General features: G+C 34.0%; 1 protein-coding gene across 1 annotated transcript; it reads left to right on the top strand.

The window, feature by feature from the left end:
• Positions 1-15,395: 15,395 nt before the first annotated feature.
• Positions 15,396-22,777, top strand: LOC139967996 (prolactin-releasing peptide receptor-like). Its single transcript, XM_071972259.1, has one exon. The coding sequence runs from the start codon at positions 16,080-16,082 to the stop codon at positions 17,262-17,264; it is 1,185 nt and encodes a 394-aa protein (XP_071828360.1). The 5' UTR covers positions 15,396-16,079; the 3' UTR covers positions 17,265-22,777.
• The last annotated feature ends 691 nt before the right edge of the window (positions 22,778-23,468 follow it).

Below are 23,468 nucleotides of genomic sequence, written 5' to 3'. Positions count from 1 at the left end.
ATAGAAGTATGCCAGCTTTCGGTTCATGAAAGATAATCTGTACTGTAATGTGCAATTGAAGATTTATCTATTTTATAACAATTTTCCTTGAAAGATGACACCATCGTGTATAGTAAGCATTTGAATTCGCTAATGGATTTATTATCTTTTCTTTCTGTTCAATCGATTAATGCTGTAAAATTACTGATTATCTTTACTTGCATGCCTGTCTAACATTTCAATTTAAAGGGAGATTCCGGTTACCGATGCATGTAAAACTTATAGTCTACTGATGGGGAGGGGAGGGTGGGGGGGGGGGGAATATATCCACACTGTTAGTTGAAACCCCATGGTAATTATCTTGCAACTATTTTAATATTTATGTGTGTGTGATTGAATGTGATTGAATGTAACCTATTGTGACCTTTGACATGTGAAATGTGACGTCATCACGGGTGATATTTTCTAAAAAGTTATACTTTCCACTTATAATTCTGCCTGTTGATTTATTTTATCCAAGTTGTAAACTGATACATTTGGAATCTTTGTGTAGCTGTAAAGTGAATAATCAAGGTAATTATTTGCATAATGACCTCTGGTATACTTATTGTTTGCAAATTATCGATAGAACTAAACAATAATGAAATATAAACTTCACTTAAGTTATGCAAAGTCAATGTTGAAAGAGAGAGAGATAGACATAGCTAGAGGGCTAAGGGCATCATACTTTGTACGCTTACTCAATGCTTTGTTACTCATATCTGGAGGAGTCTGGAAGAGGCTGGGTGTCTTAATATAGCACATTATAAACTCCTAAGACATCAGTCTATTCGGGATGAAAGTTATACATCCCTCATCATATCCCCTTGCACTAAGGAAATTGCCTTATTTCAAAGAGTTTTTGGACGTTAACTTCAATATGTGAACAGATTAAAAATTATGACCCCAGGGAATCAGAAGGTAATTATCGTAGGTACATGCCTTCAGACTAATTAGATAAACCACAACACCTTTGGGAATGTCGAAAGTATATATATATATATATATATATATATATATATATATATATATATATATATATATATATATATATATATATATATATGTATGTATATATATATATGTATATATAAATATATATAGATATATATATATCTAATTCATAAAACATATTAATGTTTTACTTTTGTTCAACTCAGAAATAATTTTTTAAACATATGTTCTGATTTAATGAGAATCGCCTCTGGGTTTTATAAATGTGGTATGCACCACACGATCGAAATACGGAAAGAAAGATTAATGAGAGAAATATGTGCAACTTGTTTTCTATATCTTAGTACTTAGAACACGCCGATGGGGTTGCTAAACAGACCGAACTATACACTTTGATACAAACAATGATAATAAAAATACTATTAATAAAAGTACTATCATCATGAGTTGGTTGATCAAATAAACATATTTTGAAATATTTGAACGATACAAATTCTTTGTATTAATAATTACACACATATATATATATAGTGTTTAAATGTTATAGCCTCAGTTAATAATTAAGACTGTTGACTGTCTCTTAAAAGAACGTTGAATGCCTCGAGAAGTTCCGAGAAAGCAAGATATATTGTTAGAATTGCATTCATGTGGCTACACAGTCGATATAACAAAATCACTTAACCTTATTTGATAAACTAAAAAAAAAAAAGTTGAAGGTTTACAGTCTTGTATGAGGATAATGCCTCCTCACACGACTTTACAACTTAACCCCTGGTCATTGGTAACTTGTCACCCACACACACCAAAGTGTGCACAATTCAATCAATCCCTCCTGGGGCACCACAGTGCACCACAACCACGTGTCCCCCGGGGGACTTCCCATAGGGTGCTGCCACAAACCGGCGCACACCAACTATATTTACAAGTAACCTCACAAGTCCCCATTTATACACCTGGGTGAAGAGAGGCAATGGAGATAAAGTGCCTTGCCCAATGACACAACATAATGATCTGGCCAGGACTCGAACCTGCAATCCTTAGATCACAAGTCCACTGCCTTAACCACTTGACCACAACGCTCTACAACTAATTTCATATTTATTTTATTCCTGAGAGGAAGGTTCGAATCTGGTGGGGGAGGGGGAGGGGCTCCCTTAGCTTAGGAACCCAGGTGGTTAGAGTGTTTAGGACTTAATATTGTCCGCGTGAACAGCACGGCCACGGGAGTGGGCTCTACAGGTTAAATTGGTATCCCAGGAAGGTCGGTACCAGGTATATAGGACATCCCCTGCCCCCCCCCCCCCTGTCTGAAGTCAAGTTATTTTTCTTACTAGTCTCCAGTTTTTGTTTTGCCTTTACTGCTTCCATCTGTTGAAACATTCTGTTAAGTCTTGCCTCCTCCTAGTTCTAGTACTTTGTTATTTTATTTCATCGCGTTTTTTGTTCAATTTATCGGCCACATTCTGAAGGGGCTGCAATAGATTGTTTACAGTATAATGTTAAGAACCATGTCCGTTCTAGATTGTAACGTATTTGATTCTCTTACGACCGACCCAGCAGGGTTTTGTTAACAACTCCCTGCTCCCACACTGTAAAATTTTCTGCTGTTCTTAAAGGCGCGTCCCTCCCTCTGCAAATAGGACAAATGAGGAAAAGGAACATTGAATGGCGGGGGGAATTGGGGGGAGGGGGGGGGGTTACGCATACATCGTATCAGCATGGATTGGATGTGTGGTTGTATGCGGTTGGGGGCAGAAAAGCCTAAAGGGACTTTTCAAATTTTATGTCAATCTCGATACTATATCTGTTGAGGAAGGATCCTAACACCAAGTACAGCTGACTAAAACCTTGAACATATTCTTGACGTTAATGTTTTGTTAATGTTAAGTTAACGTTGATTATCATCATATGGGGATGTTACCTTTACAACAGATGTTTTTGCTAAGTTTTGATATTTGTTTTCCAACGACATTCGATATAGTTTATAGTTATATTTAATAGTGTAATTAATTATCTTCCTTGTTTCGAATAAAGCACCGGTATAGATTTGGAGAAACTACCCATTACTAAACTCACAAGGCTGGTTTAAACGACAAATATCGGTGGATTTCGTCCGCAACGTTTTTCCGTGAAAATGTAAGCCTCAATAAAGTACAAATCAATAATGAAAAGGTAAATAGTTAGAGTAAGCTTTTATTTTTCAGTGTTTTCAAGTTGACGGAAGAGAGGTTAAGTGATCCGCTTAAGTGCTGTTAAGCATTTTATTATTCTTTAATAGAGTTTGTCGTAGCAATATTCACCCCAGTAACTTTTGATTCAACTATTGAAGAGTTTAATGAGCATGTATTTGTCTCATCGCAGTCCTAAATAAAGTAATACACACTTTGGTATATCCAGTTTCTCCCTCTGTCTCCCCCAAAACATTAGCAAACAGTTTCCGTTGTCATGGGCAACGGAGGAATTTACTGTCTTGAGAGACTTCCAACTCACAGTAAAAGGTGCGAGTAAAGTAGACAGATTGTAAATAAGGCAGACTTATCAAAAGGTCATTGAGTTGAAGAATTAATGATAATTTACAAGGATTACTTAAGGAGGATAGGCCAATAAATAGTGTCGTTATTCATTTCCAACTGGTAGGCGTGAAGCGGTGTATGGTACATGTGTAAAAAGATGCATGGGCAGAACGAAACACAAATGTAAATGAAACAATAATGTGCATAAAAAATAAAAATGACTGGATCTCGACAGATAGACTGCTTCGAAATGGCAATGGCTAGCGCAATGCAGATAAAACTTTGAATTGACATAATAATAATATATATAATCATACATACATACATACATACATACATACATACATACATACATACATACATACATACATACATACATACATACATACATACATACATACATACACACACACACATATATATATATGTATGTATATATTATTTATATTATATATATAACAATATATATAATATACACACACATATAAATATATATATATATATATATATTTATATATATATATCCCAGAAATATAATTGTACATAGAGAAATTAAAGGACTTTAAACAAACATGTGAAAATTAAAGATTACAAACTTACAAATTAGATACACGTTCAATTTGGCCGAAAGGACAATATTGACATTTATTTACGAAAATACTTAATTCTGTTAATATACCTCTGTAACATCATACCCTTTCAAATCTCTATTTCCGCGTTTCCAGTCCTTTCGCCTTTCCATATGATAAAGCGAATACTAAAATATATTATACAAACCTGCTACCGTTAAATGTCAAGCTGATATTTTTACTTTTCCATTAAAGGAGACTAAATCCCTTCAACTAATACCTTTAGCTTATAACATGGCAAAGATCTTTGTGAAGAGACACTCTCTTAAACAGCTTACACAAATCTTATTTGTTTGGGAGATAAACTAGTACTTTAAAAAGTGTCATTTTGAAAAATCTGAAACAATTCTTTTCCTTCTGTTTTTAAAGGAAAGTGGACTGTAACAAATGTTCATCCATAAAGCCAATGCTATCATATTCCATGTTAAGAGTTAATTATTTTTAGATTAAGCATTTGTCAATCCCATCTCCATTACAGAAAATAAACATTGTCATAAATAAATAACAAAAATATAAAAAACAAAGAAAAAATTAAAAAGGATATATGGTTTGATGACGTCAAAGTTTGCCTTGAACAAATCTTCAGCATTGTGTGTAAAGGAACACTAAATCTCTCCTTAAAATATAATAACATTTTCCTTTTTTCCGTTTTCTTCATCACATAGACCAATGATGTTTGGTATAGGATTGGTGCCCCCTTTAAATTCACTTGCGTCGTCGGTAGAATCACAGTTCAATCACCGTCCATATTTATGTCTGCTACAGTTCCCTCTAACATATTGGTGATCTGTATTACCATGGTGATGAATGCGCAGTAAACATTCATCACTCGCAACATACTTTCGCACATGTTTTAGTTGTTTACAGTAAAGTCCGGTTTTGATCAGGTTTGATCATGTCGTTTAACTCATATAGGTGAATGACTTTAAATGATATGCGGTATAGTGCAATTGCTAGTACAACCAATACGTTTAAAGCGTCAATCGAAAACAGAATATGTAGACTCCTTTCCTCCATGATATATATATATATATATATATATATATATATATATATATATATATATATATATATATATATATATATATATATATATATATATATATATATATATATATATATATATATATATATATCATGGAGGAAAGGAGTCTACATATTCTGTTTTCGATATAACACCAACACAGAACTATAGCATTCTTCGATACAGGAATGACGACCTTCCCTACTGGTTTCGAACCTCTGGACGCTCAATCAGCGTCCATAGCCTCGTCGGTTAGAGTGTCCGCATATAAAGCGCGGGTTCCAATCCCGGTGTAGTCTGGACCTTTTTTCACTGTCTGGATTTTCCAACTCATCGCATTCTTCAAATATATTTATTTATATGTATATTTTCTAGTGTCAATAAAAACATGTCCTTGAAGATCCGTTGTTCGATTGTCCGACCTGGTATATAAGTATAATTGCATAACCTTGCTTCAAGCTTCGAATAAGTCTTAAACTTTTTCAAGGGTAAATACCAACCAAGGAAATGTAGGAAAAGATCAAGTGTTTAAGCATAATCTTTATTCAGACTGGCTAGAATGAAAATTAAGTTATACTATTTATAGAGGAGCGTTTTCAAATTAAGGAGGACATTTCTCTTTTTCTTTTTTAGTGAATGAGATGGGATGGTAGAAGCGGTGAGGTGGACATTTATGGTAGTCAAAAATATTGTAAATATTGATACGGCAAATAGAAAATAAAAATATGGCGAATAGCAAAATGCCTTTGTACGTGATGTAATGATTACTTATATTCCATTCACTACTGACAACTCATAGCATTCACACCCAACAACTGAACGTAACAAACTTAGAAAAGGGAAAGCGTGAAGACAAATGCTATAACAGTTGAATTTGAAGATTTGTCAGGATCTTATTATTGCTAGCTAAATTCAGAATGTCTCGATTTAAGAGATTTCTGATACTGGAGTACAGTCTTGAAGTGAGTCTGTTCTCATGCAGGTATTCCAGCATAGTTTTATTTTGTTATGAGAGATTTCTGATTCTGGAGTACAGTCTTGAAGTGAGTCTGTTCTCATACAGGTATACTCTAGCATAGTTTTATTTTGTTATAAGTACCGTACCGTTAAGAACTCGTCCTGAACAAGTATTCAGTACTTTAAACGAAGAACAATTATGAACATTTTAGGGTTCGGGTATACGAGTACTGAAAGTGGATAAACATTATATTAATATTCGGAGAGCATACATGCAAAACTTTTGCTCGAGTACCACTAGAGTACCGTTACTTTCCTAGTACAACAACAAGAGTTAGTCTCCTTTAAACCCGTGTTCAGTGTGTGTTTTAGCCAGTATCAGACTTCCAACAGGCGGGACAGACACCGTACAGTCCAAAGGCCGAAAAACGTCTCAAAAAAAAAAGAAAAAAAAGTATAAGATTGCAACGAATTTATCGTTAGTTGTCACATTACGCGAGATTTCATTAACACCTTATTATGTTGTAAGGCGAGCAATCAATCATGATACTGCAGCAGTGGTGACGTCAATAAATCCTTTACATTCAAAGCGACAGACTGAAGCCATCAGAAAAGTTCTTTTTGTGTCCTACAAATGTAACCAAATCATCATTATATATATATATATATATATATATATATATATATATATATTTATGTGTGTGTGTATATATATATATATATATATATAGGGGCAAATAGGGGAGAAATGTCAGATGCACTGCAGATGTGTTTGTTTGTGAAAGGAATTAATTAGCGCAGTGACTTCATAAATACAAGTCGAGTGTATATTATAAATGTTTTGCACTGTTAAATACTGCTTAAGTTAGTTGTGATCCAATATACTATTTCCCTTGCCAGATGGAGGGGAGATGATAGGGGGGCAGGGGCGGCGGTGGTTAGAACAAAGCAATACGTGATTGTGAACGGGATTACAACCCATTGACATCATAATACAATTCATGGTGCCGTAATAACTGTTTGCGTTATTCAACGCTTATTAAATTAGTTGTGATGCATTACAAATGTATAAAATTATGTATAATTATGCAGGCATGTGCCCACGCTGGTCGGCACTGGGCGGCCCAGCCCAGCACTAAAAATTACCGCCCAGCACTGTCTTAAAAATCGTGAATCCCGCCTAGCACTATTTTCATCTAAACCCCGACATTCCTAACAATATATTCAACATAAATTGGGCCTAGCCTATGCCAAATCATACAGACTAATGATGCATCAGTTACGCATGCGAGAAACATTACTTACGGCTCTCAATCGGTCCTTTGTAAAATCTCTTTGAAACAAACTAATAACTTTAACCAGGTACGTTATATATTTCACCCAAAAAAAGAGAGTAAATTGTTAGCAAAACTAGTACTTGTGTATGTGCTTAAAAAGCTACTTCTCCCCCTCCCCCTTAGACCCCTCCCCCAGGACGGCGATCAGTATACCCGGCACTCAGAAAATCCTGGGCACATCCCTGATTATGTATAAAATTATGATATCTTTAAATTATCAATGTATAAATGTATAATGCCTTTCTGGTAATTTCTTTTCGTATCCTTCAAATGTAACCAAATCATCATTATATATACATATAAATATATATATATATATATATATATTTATATATATATATATATTTATATATATATATATATATATATATATATATATATATATATAGGGGCAAAAACGGTAGATATGCCAGAAGATCCATTATAAACTATTGCTATATCCTTGTTTTGGAGAAGAGAGTGTGAGTGTGTATATATGTGTGTGTGGGCGCTTGGAAAGGGGAAGGGGAGGGGGTGGCAGCCAGAAATCATATTATTTTATTTACTGTGTAACCAAGGATCGTATCCCACAGTTTTATTCAATGCACACAGTGTCCGTGAACAGTATAGAGAAGAGTTTGTAGCTTTGGCCAATTCTTTTCAGTAGTGGTGGTATGAAAGATACAATCTTATATATATTAAACTCACTTCGATCGATTATATGATATTATGAATTAAGAGAAACCTACCACAAATCTCACACTAACACTGTGCGCGTGCTTAGCAGTTTCTCTGGATATCAACCTATACACAACGGCACATTCTTTTAAAGAAAATGAATCTGAGATGTTTTCCCCTTTAAGGACGTTTCCTTCTTTAAACTCAAACTACATTTAGGAAGTTTGACACGCATTTTCCGGTTGCTTGAGTATTTCCTACGACGCTTAGATTAATTTTTCAGTCGCTTTCCATAGAAACCAGATAAGTTCCTCGTCTCCAAGATAATTACAACCAAATTAGACGAAGCTTTGAGGTGTTAATGAATTCAAGAAGAAAGCCGACAACCATTTATCAATTTATTATAAAAGAAGAAAAAATACTGAAAGAGAAATGATGAGCTTAGAAATATGATGTATCATCAAAAAAATTCTACACGCCGTATTTACTATAATAATACATTTTTTTGTGTTTTGTGACTTTTAAAGTGTCATCTGATATTTTCTTTACTTTTAATGCAAAAAGGGGGGGGGCGTTTAGAAAGGTACTTTTAATTTTGAATTTCAGGCTTATTATGTTCCAATCGTAAGAAAGTGAGTTTTCACAATAACCGTCCACTTTAGGAACGATGAATTCAGGGCAAAAAATATATCTATATATATCTTTAAAAATTGGTAAAATGGAAAAACTTAAATATTACGTAAAAAGTCCCTGAGACGCGTAATCATCTGCGAAAAAATAAATAAAATGCTAATTCGAAATATGAAAAATTGTCCTTTTAATTACCTGGAGTCATAATGTTAATTTAAATATGTTTATATGTTAATGTTAATCCATTGTTTTATCAATTCTAACATCTCAATCAGAACATGTAATTGTCTTTAAAGTATTGACAATATATATGTATAAGATGAGTTAACTGTTTAACGTAGCTTGTATGATCTCATTGCAAGGGTTCAGCATTATCACTAAAATATTCTGTCTTGAAAATATGGAATTAAGAAATAAAAAAAGAAGAAATTGAAATATTTCAGATGCAAATGGATATCCAGAAATATTTCTATCGTATTTATAAACCGATTAATATTAGAACCTCGAGATCAGGGATTCCCTAACTGGGGTGCATGAACCGAGGGGGTGCGTGAGTCCATCCCAGGGGGTGCGTGAGACGTCTCTGAAAGTCAAAACTAGAGTATATTTTGTTGAATAAAGTCTGATGTATCATATAATTTAGTAATGTACAAAAGTCGTATCTATTGACAAACTCTTATCGCGTTCCATACGGATATGTTGCCATAGTAGTACCGTACCGTGCATGTTTTAAATAACTGAATTATGAAATATTTGTTCATCTCTTGGTTTTTTTCATTACAATATTTAACTATGAACTTGATCTTTTACGAAGCACTGTTATACGTATTATAGTATTATAATGCCTCAGATCGAGTCTCGAAAAGTTGGAGGTTCGTGGACAACTCTGACATCCACAGGAGTTCGTAGGGGGGGGGGGGTAAGTTAAGGAAACCCTGCTCTAAATACACCGGTCATCAAGATAAAGATATGTTATAATAAAAAATATAATAATCAGCAGTTATTTTTTACGACGCTTAAGTGACCACAAATGTGGGAGAAACCCGCAAGGGGTTACGGATTACAATTAACACATCGTGTGGCTTCCAATTCAACATTTAAGTTAACTCAAATTCGGAATCTTTTGAATTTAGAAAGTCATTTCAAATGGGGAAAACCGTAGATTGCTCTTGGATGAAAAACCCACCTTACTATGACCGGGTATCGAACCCGGAAAACTCCCGATTGTTAAGCATCATTGCTTCAAATGCCACTGACTTTATCCACTCGGCCACATCACCAGTTTATGCTGTGATTTATAGCTAGTTGTCAAGAATTCCCGATAGTAGGAAAACATGTCAAACTATGATCGAAAAGTCAAGGAATAAACGCCATAATGATGTAACATTTCTCGCGAATGCCAGTCCCCTTACACGTACCGATATTCTAAACTTAACATAGTGTGTTGATGAATATAATCATTGTGCTTTGAAGAGTTTGGAATGCAACTTTTTATTCATTGCGGATAAATGAATTCCTAGAAATATTATTATTGTCTGTCTACCTTCTGCAAATGTGTTATCAACATGTACATTTATGATTTCAGCAATTATAGCCCTGTATAGGGGTATGTATTATGGCCCAGTCTTCTATAATCAGTGAGAATGATTCTAAAGTTCACGTGGTCGAATTCCTCGGTGTTTACAACTATACTGTTCTAGTTTATTACATACATGCATAGCCTATTATAAAGGATTGGTTCAGTTGTCATACATATTTATGTTATATGAAAGAGGACAATTATAAAAGAAACACAATGGTGAAAAAAACTGTTCAAATATCTTTTTCGGTTAAAGAGATATTCAAGTGTAAAGTTTTATCAGATTGTGTAGAAACTGCTGAAATCTGACTATCTGTGATGTCACACCCTCACATTCCTGAAAAGTCTTTGTTTTTTTTCTCTAAATATTTTGTGAGATTTCATGACTTTCAACCAAGTGATATGTCAGGAGATCTCATATTTGTCAAAGGAAGTATTTGAGATTAAACATCTGAAGAATTTTTGATTATATTATTTTCAAATGTGTTAAAAAATGTAAATAATTTTTAAAGAAATATATTCACACATGTTAAGGAAGTGAGGATGTGACATCACAGCCGCACAGTTAGTCTTTCTACACCAGTCATTTCAAAGAAATTTTGATATCTTCAAAGTGTCATATCTCCTTAACAGAGCATTCTATTATGGTAGTTTCTTCACTGTTCTTTTTGTCTTTTTGTGCTCTTTCATACCAAATAGACATGTCAAACACCTGAACCAATCCTTTAAATACACCTGGAAAGGGTTAAGAAAGGTATTTCTTGATTCTTTCTTTATACGACACTAATACATATAAATTAACTTGTGACCAGAAATAATAGTGTAACGTTGTTACTGTTAAGTTCTGGAGCAATGGGGGAGTTCTGTGTGGACGGTGTGGAACCATTGTGGTAGTTTAAGTCCCCTTTGGAATTATATAGGGATTATCTCTCTTGGCATATAAGTAGACCCATTTTAATTGTTACCAGATTATGGCTTTTGGGGCTGCTCCTATGAATCGGCATGTGGTGTCAGGTATATATTCTGGGATTGTGATGTAATGATGTAACACATGTGATATTTTCTAGGGATAATCATGTGATCTCATTCATATCTCTGTAAAGGAGTGCAGTTTTGGGGGATGGTGGAAATGCACTGTAGTGTTTGGATAATATGTCTTAAGCTAAGTTCTAAGGTAAAGTACACCATTTGTATAGCTGTGGTAATTCCCTGTATTGTTAAGGGATTCATATCATATGTATTACTTTGGTGGGGCAGGACAATATACTCTGGGTGCCGTTGGAAGGATTATCTTGATGGTAGGCTTCAGGGCCACGTAACCTCAAGATTGTACGACGCCTCTAGTTCTACGCACTCAACCTTATACTGTAGGAAGTCGTTTTGTGTTCAATATATCTGGGTTAACTGTACAACTACCTCTCTGGATTTATTTTGTGTATGTCTTCGTTCTCTTGCCAATTAAAAATCGACATCTTAGGCCAAGAATCCTGAACCGGCTGGCCCGCGCTATTACCCAAAAGAGGAAAGTATTACAATATGAATATTGATGAATCAGACCTATAGTGATGCAAAAATCACCTCATCTACGACTTTGTTAGTTTTAATTAAAACACATTGAGAGACTCATTAATGCAATATAAAGCGTGGATTGCTTTACATTGTTATTATATTAAATTACGATATTTCCTAATGATGCGGCGTAGTATCAGGTTAGAAGACTGCACCACATCGGGTGGAACGCTATCAAAATCATACCTACGACATTAAACATGAATAGCGCCACACAATCTCGACGCCGTTTATAATGACTTCACTAAATTCAAAATAGTATATATACGCGTAATGGGTTGCATCTAAATTCGTCGTAAGTGTTTGTAAAGGGGCTTATAAACCGATGAAGGAAACTGAACGATGTTTCACTCTTTAGCCTCACCATCCATACAAAGAGATAAAGAATCCCTCGTGGCGTTCATTACGAGAAAGATCTTTCTGATAACGTAAAGCTTACACATTAGATGCAGGGGTGATGAGAAGTGCATGTATAATGACTCAACAAAGAAACGAATAAAAAATATGCAGATTTGGTATATCTGATATATAGATGTTTATATATATATATACACACAAGATATTATCTTGTTATTCGATTTTTTTCTGGAAAATGTCAACTTATCAAGTTAAACATATTCTTTTCTTTAAGGCGTAGTTTTGAGCACTAGTAACTATTTCCGTCTTTGTTATCACGGGTATCCCCGTTTGACTAATGATCGTGGGTAGTATTTGTTTTTGTCAGATACAAAGTATGCACAGTAGATAGCTTATTTACTTTAACCCGGATCATGTGTTGTATTATATACATATATATATATATATATATATATATATATATATATATATATATATATATATATATATATATGTATATATATATATATATATATATATATATATATATATATATATATATATCGATCAAGCTCGCCACTCAAACGCACCTAGTATTTGTGGAATTCTGAAATATGGGGCGTGTCGCTCACCCTATGACGTCACGATATGATCCAGCTCTCAGGTCCAAGTTGAGACAGTAGAGCGAACTCAATGGGCGATAAATAATGTCTTTAGTACGTATAGTGTCTCTAGAGACAAACAGTGCCGTACTCATAGATTAGTGTCTCAATAGAGAGCTCTAGATCTCTGTTCACGTCTATTGAAGTAAACAGAATCGTATATAGATAGACACGGCTCTGCGAGAGTTAAGAACGCAACTACTTACCTTAACCGCGTGCATCGCACAATCTTAAAGTTGAATTAGGAAGCTGTTAGCGTTCGAGTAAAATATAGCTGCCGCGAGTCTTGTCTTCGAATGAAAATCAGACACTAAATAAAGCTAAAAAGTGGGATGAACTTGTCACACCCCCTCATTTATCTCACCTGCTGCCATGCCAACGGACACTTGCCTATAAAAAATAAAAAAATAAATAAAAACGAGAAAAACATCTCTGGAAAGTGTCTTTTATCCTGTTTTTAGGACTTTGATACTTCCAATACATAGATTGTACTTTTCAATTTTATGGTAATGATGCAAACAGTTATCTACTCAGAAATAATAAATTAGAGGCAAAGGCTCACACTTGAAAAACCCTTCTGTGCGGGTGGGGGGGGGGGGGTGGGGGAATGAGCTAATTGAACTTGAAAATTTAATGATATAAATAATTTATCAAATTATCTGTCTATGTAAACTATACCAGGGTAAAACTCATGACAAACACTGAACTTATTTGTACATCAACTGTAAAGAGGGAGCTAGAGGGATTGGGCTCCCGTGAGAGCTCCAGTGAGTAAAGCCGTTCATTGCATCATTTGTACACTGAAGCGACGTATTATAAAGTTTTGCCAAGTATAGTTTCACAAAGGTCCTATTATCTCAAGATTATGTTTGGTCCTTTCATTCGGCGCTCACCCTCACCCTTCGTCTCCCCGCCCCTTCTCTAAATTCGGAATATGTGATGGTATACTAAAATTCTGACTGTTATTAGGCCTATATATAAATTTTAATCTGCCTTACATATCGGTTAATTGTATGTTTATAAAGCATGAACTGGATCCACTTCAGTGACCCCCTACCCCCTCCCCCGTCCCCCACACACAAACATACACACGAATATTATGAAATATTCTGTATTTTAAGTGTCACGTATATAATGACTTATACAACGAATGTGTACTGGAAATTATTTCAAAACGTTACTATATATATATATATATATATATATATATATATCCCTTCATATTATTGTATTAATTTATCATGGTGACACTGCATCAAACTGCACATACTTATAACAAGAAATAAATAAGTAAATAAATGAAATCTTGAAAGAACAAATCCCGAATGATGAAACAAAAATAATCTTAGCTAATGTTTCGAATGAGAAAATGAAGTCAAATACAGACCAATATACTGTACACCCTTCTTTGCTACCAAATCAATCTCTCTTCAAATGTCAAATATGAAACAGATATACGTGCAATGTAAACTAGACTATACTCATCCGTTTCTTTCTTTTTTTCAAAAAGAAACTTTCATAATAATTTGTAAAATTTATATCAAAAATCATTTTACATTGATCTTGCTTTTTCTTTCAGGTTTACATACAAAATATTCATCTTAATTTTGTCCAAAGATATAAAAAAAAAAAATGCCACGATGCTCTAATATATAAAGCTCTGCATAAACATTGACAAATACTGTCACCCATGAACAAAATTAGCGCCACTGCACACCTCGCAACCAAAATTAATTAGCTTATTGAATGATCTTTAGTACCGCACAGAAACTATCCCACAACTCCCAAACCGATGCATTAGAAATTCCACATGATACATCTGACCATAGTATCGCAATGTAAATAGGCTAAAAGCTTTTAAAATTTACAACTTTCAAGTAGCCGATATTTGTAGTGTTAGTTATACGTCGTGGACAATGTATACCGGTTAACGATCATATAAACTAACAAGGGAAATGGATTGTGGTCCGAAAACATTATTATTATTTATATTGATTAGCCTTTTCACGGATGATTATACGGAGTAATATCAGCTGTAATATAAGGGAAAGATCACCATGCATGTTGTTGATAAAACCTGAAATGAATTGAGCCAATATGTTGGGCGCAAAATCACTTACATATTTTCAGTCCTTGTTATTATATGCTAACAATTTCATTTGTGCATTTTTCACATATCTAATATACTGAACAGATCAATCACCATGTAGAAAACGACTCCAGATGTTTGGTATATATGTTCAAAATGTCAAATTCATACCAATGCAAAAACATAAATAAATATATATATATATATTATATATATATATATATATATATATATATATATATATATATATATATATATATATATATAAATATATATATATATTACACACCTAGTTACACAGCAAAAGTTTAATACAGACGGGGAGGTTTCAATTCAATATCTAGCCTCATTGCTGTGTTGTAATCTGGTCTCTCTGAAGAATACATCGGATTGCGCTACAAACTACACCTTGCTTGAAAGGTATATAAAGCGTGGAATTACTCGCATTGCGACGGAACAACTTTTTTTTTCTTTTTGCAGTCAGACACAAGCGAACGAGCATATTTAGAAAGAAGAGTTGAGTTTCCGTTCGATATAATGTGTTCACGCAGGCTGAGCGTTTGAGATTTTAATCGCACTGAAGAAATTTCCTTCGAATTTATTTAGCGACAAAAAGAACGACAAATATTACCCGCCAGTAGAAGAAGCGAATACGCAAATGGGGAAAACATTTTTTGTGACGGTCTGGAAAAAAATATTTAATTGGACTCGGATTGATTTTTCATTTTGGATTTCCCTTTTTATCCAATTTCGAGTTAGTTCAGCTGTGAAGGTGAATCATGAACTAAAGTGAAAATGTGTTAATTACCGCACAGGAGTTCGATTGGTACGTCTCGCTACAGTGTAACGTATGAAGGCCGTCTATATGAGAAATACAACAAAACTAGTTTGGAATCTCATCATTGGTAAAACAAAATTCATTCAACGTGCAGCTTACTCTTGATAAGGACATGAGCAAGAAGTTACATATTTGTAGATGTTTTGTTTTCGGATATATTTAAGCAGTGATATTGTCCCTTCTTTTCTTATAGGTTTCTTGTTATTTTTGTTCCGTGGTTTGTTATAGAAAATTATAGCCATCAGAATTGCTTCAGGAGAGAGACGGAAATCTCGAGAGATAAAAACATGGAGGGGTTATTATATACTTCCATAGATTCGCAGGAATACGAGGAGACTACATCACTGGGTAATGAAACCGGCGGAATACCAGAATGTAAACTCATTACGTTTCACCCTGTAAGTAAAATTCTTTTGATCGGTCTGGTTTTGTTATTATCTGTGCTAGGGATATTCGGTAACGTTCTCGTCGTAATCGTGGTGGCCCGTCGACCTAAAATGCGGACAGTTATCAATTGGTTCATATGTAACCTATCATTGACTGATTTACTTTATTGTACTATCGGGATCCCTGTCACAGTTACGTCACTCTTTGCCCAGAATTGGCCGCTAGGGATCATCTTTTGTGGGATAGCGCAGATGATTACGTCATGTTTAGTGCTGGTGTCTTCCCTAACTCTAACAGCCATTGCAGTCGATAGATTCTGCCTAGTAGTCTATCCATTTTTGAAACCTGTGAACAGAAACAGATGTTTCGCTATCATCGTGGTGATATGGATTTTCTGCATAGGTCTGACGTTGCCGGCAGCGCTCACCGCTAACATCAGAGACATATCCCATCTTGTGTTCTACGACCGTCACATATGTGTTAGCAGCATGCAAGAGAAGGTAGCTACGAGATATTTCACCGCTATATTTACAATCCAATTCTGTTACCCGATGATTCTAGTGACCATTGCGCACGTGAGCATCGCCTGGAAGTTAAAGACCAACGTCAAGCCTGGTGTCAGACGGAAGGACACCGAACAGAGAGAAAACTCTCGTCGTCAAAGGATGAACCGGATGTTGTCGGCTGTAGTTATCGTCTTCGCTAGCTGTTGGCTCCCACTGAATCTCTACGAGATATTATTCGAATACCGGATCATTTCGCCTCAAGATTTATGCATAACACCGTTCGTCTTATTCCTTCCCAGTGTGTGTAGTACCTTCTTAAACCCACTGCTCTATGCGTGGCTGAACGATAACTTCAGAAAGGAATTTTACAAACTCTTACCTTTCTTGACTGTATTAGGAGAATCAAGCTTTAAAACGTCGGCAGGACCAACTGGCTCGCACGCTTCGGGAGCATTCTCCAATTTTAAAAGACCAAGAACAACCCTTGGTAGCTATTTACAACCAACTACTGCAGAAAGCACGGTTCTTAAAACAACCCCAAAACCACAGAGAAAAGGTTTTGAAGATACGAAGATATGAATAGTCATGGATCGTAAGTAAGAATTTACAAACAAAAGGAGAAAAAATTTTCATGTCTGTATTAATTCTTTCTTTTTTTTATGTATAAATCAGGATTTTCTTGAAGAGCGAAAACTCATATGTTCGTTTTGATTTTTTGTTTGTTAAGATGACATTCTTGTGTTTTTTAAAGGTATGGTCCATAAATATGTCTCGTCGTGAAAAATTATATAACTTTAAGCTGAAATTATTATCAGTCAAAATGTAACTACTGTTTTAGTCAAACTTTGTTCACTTACGAACACTTTGTGAATACCTGTATTTTATAGCAATTAACAAAAATCAATTCGAAAAACGTTATTAACTTGAAGACGTTTTCAGCGGTTGGCAGCGAACCAAAAGTAAGATCCTGACAAATTCTCACGACTGAATTATATGAATCTTATTAATTTTATTTTTTTGGCGACTTCGTGATTTTTCACCAAATGTAGCTGAATAATATATGTATCGTTTTATAATCATATATATTGTCTCTATCTGTGTATTGTTATGTTTTTTTTAAATATCATGTTACTTGTAAACTTTTGGATTAGATATTTATAATCAGATCGAGAATGAGAGCGAGAGAGGGTGACAGAAATGTTACATTCTTCGTAATATTTTCAAATCAAGTTATTGATCGTTTTTTTTTTGTGGGTATATAACCTTAAATTAGAAATATGTGTGCATCTATAAATACTGAAACTGTTAAAGGCGAGCAGAAAAAGTTTGTTATTGTTAAGTGCCATGTTAAGTTAAACGAAGTGTTGGTAGAACGAACAGTTATAAAGAGTCGATTTTCAGCATAATACGAATTCATGTACTCATCGTTATACTTTATCTTGATAAGTGCGGTATATACATACGTAAAGCCGGAAGAGAAATCTTCCCAAAAATATAAGTAATTTCTGACCAGCAACCATGTAATATTCTTCATATCCCCATTCTAACGTATAGTTATATGTAACTTAGATATCTGGGAGTTTACAAGATCAAATTTGAGAGAGAAGAAATGTTAAAATTAAAAAAATATATATATATTTATCTACTACAAAAATCCTTTGAAGATACGTATTATAAAAGTACAGAGAGTCTAATGTTTCAAAACCAACATTATAGGCTTCTCTTTAGAAACTGATCTGAAATGAATCTAAACTGAGACTAACGAATCGATAAGAAACAAGGAAAAAACCCAGAATAATTTACGTCAGACTCTTTAACTTTAAAGTAGTTACCTGTATTTTGGTTACAAAAGATCTACTTTGCAGTCGTTTAATCCACTTTCTTGTTAAAGCCTCGGTCCTACAATTCTCATGTAATACTTATAAGGGCATTTTCAAGACGGAACTTTTGCATAATGCATTTGCGTGATTATTGGTGTCACGTTGGTGTACTGTATAGGAATAAGATCGCATATATATATACATGCATAGGCACGTACACTGGTTTGGACTTCAATATAACCTCATCTCTCTTTAATTTCTTTGCCGGTCGATTATTGCAGCACCAGATTATGACACATGTTGGCGTTAAAATGCAGCTTCGAAAAGCCAAATGCGAGAATATGTAGCACACATCATGCCACGCGGTGTGTTGTGTTTTAATAATTAGAGCGTTCACTTATCGTGTGTATTTGCGTAAAACCGAAGTATCACCGAAAAACAAAAAATAATGCATAACAAATAGCTTAACTTCTGTTTCAAATTCTATGGAAGTAATACTTTTTAGTTGTTTTAATGACAGAGTGAAGCTCTCGTAAAAGACAATTCCAAAGAATCGGGCAGTTAGAAATGCTCTCTAAAGTAAATATCTAATCATTGCATATCATATTCTATTTAAATGTTGCAAATCGATTTATTTGTCATAATAAAGGAAACACCTGAGTCTGAGGGACAGGTATATGGTAACAAAGATAATTACAGAATCCATCCCACATCTATATATTTGTGATGGTTACTCATCCAAACGGCCATATTTATTGATTGATTGATTAAGTAATTGATTCATTAATAAGGCTACTTCGAGCGAATGTTCAAATCTATCTAATAACGAGAATGACCAACAATAGTGTTTCTTGTTATTCGTACTTATGAATAATAAGATGAGAGTATTGTACAGTATAGATGAAACTATAAATGGTTTCTCCGGATGACATTATCATATCTGTATACACTGTTTGTCTTGGTTCATTCATACTCAGTCGAAATTATGTTTGTTAAAACAATAAATATGCTATATTTTGTAAACTAGTATATAATTTACCTCAAATTTGAGGATAACGCATATAGAACAAATATTACATCAACGAGGTGGGAAATGTCGTTACTATCTATCAAATATGACCTCGTATTCCGAAATTTAGCATTGACTTAGTAACTTGTATTGAACACACAAACACACACACACAAATCACATAACTTACCAAGGTAAACTTATACAATTTTTCTGTAAAAAATCAATTGAAATTTGAGAAATTTTGAAGCATTCGTTATCCTCTTTTCTCTTCGGTCTTGGGTATTTGTGAAATGTTTTCTAATTATAGTGTTGAGTCTGTCGGCAAACCTGCCGTCTGGAAAATTTTCCATATAAGCCGAACGTTATATTTTATTGGGTATCATTAAATTCAACACGCTTTGTTCTCTTCAAGACGGTGTCTTTCTGCTTTCAACTCACTTGCTAACATCTAGTGTTACCGTCACTACTTAAAGCATTCACTTGATACACGAAAACATATACGTCACATCGCACACTGCATGAGGAATAATGACAAGTTAGGTCTACATTTTGAACAGATTTGCAAGAAGAACTATAAAACATTACACAAAAATTCAATTAGTGGGGAACCATGCATCGTAAAACCTCTGTTTATTTGACTTAACGGTTTATAATTTTCTTGAGGGCTCCTCTGGAAAGCAGTGCTTCTGCACTGAGTAGGACTTCCCTCATTAAAGACGACAATAATAAAAAATAAAAAAATACTTTTGCTAACCTGAGGGTATCCAGTTATGTGTGAACATTAAGCTGGGTTAGGGGGAGAATGACACAAACTTTATCACCCAAGAAACCGACCAATATAACCCAAATGAGCGCTTGTCCAGGATACACCCCATAGCAGTCAGAGTTCAGACCCCAGGGGGTGGACACGACGAAATGGACCCTGTGGGCAACCTCTTGGAATCAGGTGTGTTTATGGGCTAAATTGAGAGTGAAAGACTCGGTGCAATACATTGTAAATTGTCAAGAGTGATAAGAACGTGCAAGAATTACCGAATCTGAGCTCACGTGTACGTTTTCATCAAAGCTTCGTTTTGTAACAAAAACAAACCAGATAGAAAGACTAAAATATAATAAAACGGTATAAAATAAAATAATATAAAAATAAGTCGATTACCCTTATGAATAAGTTGAATGGAAGTTATACACAGCTTTATTAACTAATCATGCATTTATACCTTTAACTTCTATCTTAACCTCTTACTTGGAATGAGTCAAATTAACCGACCATAATATTAAACTGTGGTTAATTACCATCTATGGTAAGATATAAGATAAATCAAATATTTCAGTTCCAGATATGAAGAAGGATAACATTTATAAACGAAGTTAAAGATAATGTATCGCTGTCTAATGGATATGAAAAACAATATAAGCAAATGTGGAAAAACCAACACAGGGAGGTGGCCACGGAAAATGATTGACTTAAAGGTAAAGTTATGGTTAAACTATACTTTAACAAATAAAAGTATAAAACCATAACTACTTGGTTAATTAGCTATATCACTATACCCCAGTCTCCACAATGCAAAACACTTTAGCCCAGAATGCACCTCCCACTTCAGTTTCCTCCCATGCGTGGAACCGACTTACTATTCAAGCTTTTCCCTCCGTAATGGTAAGATGTGGGTATTGTTTCTTCCCGTTAAACTTTGAAGTGGTGCAACGAAAGGGGAAATGCTAAGCGCTATAGTAGGCAAAAATGTTTAGTAATGTTTCATGAAAATAACGAGGAAGCAATTGGTTTAATGATTACAGAATGCTTTTTGCGGACAAGTATTTATCTATGCATTAACATTTAAGCTAACTATGTTGAACACATATGAATCCTACACATAGAGAGTCATAAACACATGCACACACGCACTCACAATGTCTTGGTATCCTTGTTTGCCAAAATGCGTTGTTATTTCTCGATACGTTACATGGCTATATAAAGCGAAATATTGGCGACTTTTGGGGGTATATTTTGTACATATCTGTTTTCTAACTTTAAAGTAAACGAATGAGGCATTGAGCATATATAAATCATAACGTTAAGACTGAATTCCGTCATGGATTTTGAATGAATTCATTTAGCCTGTTATCCTCGATATAGAATTTCCGCAGGCATTGATCTAATATAGGTTAGGGTTGCAGTTGGGTGGGGATGGGGGAGGGGGAACAAATTCGCATATGCAAGTGACTAAAACATGCTATGGGGATATTTATAAAATGGAGTTTATCACCCTTGTACTAAAAACAAAGAGAATGGAATATCCCATAATATGACAAATGGCGTTCTCGGTTATGTTGAGGCTTGTAAGTTTTTAACACACGCTACTTGAGCACAAAACATACGGCAAGACTAAATACTGGAGAGATATAGGACGAGTGACAACATTAATAGCGCCCCTCCCCCTCCCCCACCCTAACCCTTCCGTGTCTGGTAAGACCATGTTTTCATGTTTTGTAATCATCGAACGTAACATTAGTTTAATGACGCGGTATGGAAGGCAGGAGTAACACAAGTCTACGTAGAAAATATTACGTTATTGAATCATAAACTATGTATTGCTAAGATTTATTACTCTGAAATCTCGTACTCTGATATATATATATATATATATGGCTTATACTTATGCATGCATAAAATACATGTTTTCTGCATGTGAATGTTCAATTGTAGTGTTTTGGACATTTACAAATGAATAAATGATGATGTTGTGAAATTTGTTGTAATATATGGCGAATGATTATGAACATAAATGTACAGCACAATTATTATATAATTTATTCTTTCTGTAAAGATATGTCAGTAGAGCATTTTATGAATCAATAAAAAATTTATAATTAATTTACGCTGTAAATACTGATAATAATATTAAGCATTGTATTATACTGGCAGGCTCAATGATGACTTGTTTTATTTCATGTTGTATGTAAGATTTTGTCTGTGTGACATCGACGCCATCATTTTATATATTTATTATATAAAAATATGTATATATAAACATATATATATGTTTATATATATGTATGTTTATTTATATATAATATATTATACATTACGGTAACTTACAGCAGGTTGTTACTCGAGATTCACACCTGTGCGCGATCATCATGCGGCACAGGCGTGAAACTCGAGTAACAACATGCTGTAAGTTACCGTATAGGTATACTATATTATGTACTTGCTCTACTTCTATGTATTGAGCAAGTTTGCATATATATATATATATATATATATATATATATATATATATATATATATATATATATACATATATATATGTATATATATATATATGTATATATATATATATATATATATATATATATATATATATATATATATATATATATATATATATACATATATATATGTATATATATATATATGTATATATATATATATATATATATATATATATATATATATATATATATATATATATATATATATAATTGTTATCTTATTTCATACTTTACATACAGAAGTGACAGTTGTTAGTTTAAATATTGCTTACATATGTAGTAAAACACGGTGATTTGGAGTTTATTAATTCATTTTTATAGAAGCAATCTTGATAATCATATTAAATTATAATTTATATTAAATTTCTGCAGATTCTCCTACAACAATGAAAAACACAGTTGTTTAGAAAGGGTGGAAATTTTGGATTTGTTACAATTCCTATAAAACAGTGTTCTTGTGTTCGATTGAATTGGCATGTCGTTTCTATGACGTCACAACATATGAACATATTCCTAAGCAGTGACACATGCGCAATGCCTGTCCGTCTAATAATATCACAGTTTCATCACTGAATAGTTTAATTTGGTCCAACGAAAATCTTAGTTTTGTAGTCTTTCTCCCCGGCGTTCCTTGATCTAGCTAACTCCGTCACTGTATACTGCAGATGATCAGCT

This window comes from Apostichopus japonicus, chromosome 5 (genome assembly GCF_037975245.1).
Source record: "Apostichopus japonicus isolate 1M-3 chromosome 5, ASM3797524v1, whole genome shotgun sequence".
NCBI classification, from domain to species: Eukaryota; Metazoa; Echinodermata; class Holothuroidea; order Aspidochirotida; family Stichopodidae; genus Apostichopus; species Apostichopus japonicus.
This window is presented reverse-complemented; position numbering and strand designations above follow the sequence as displayed.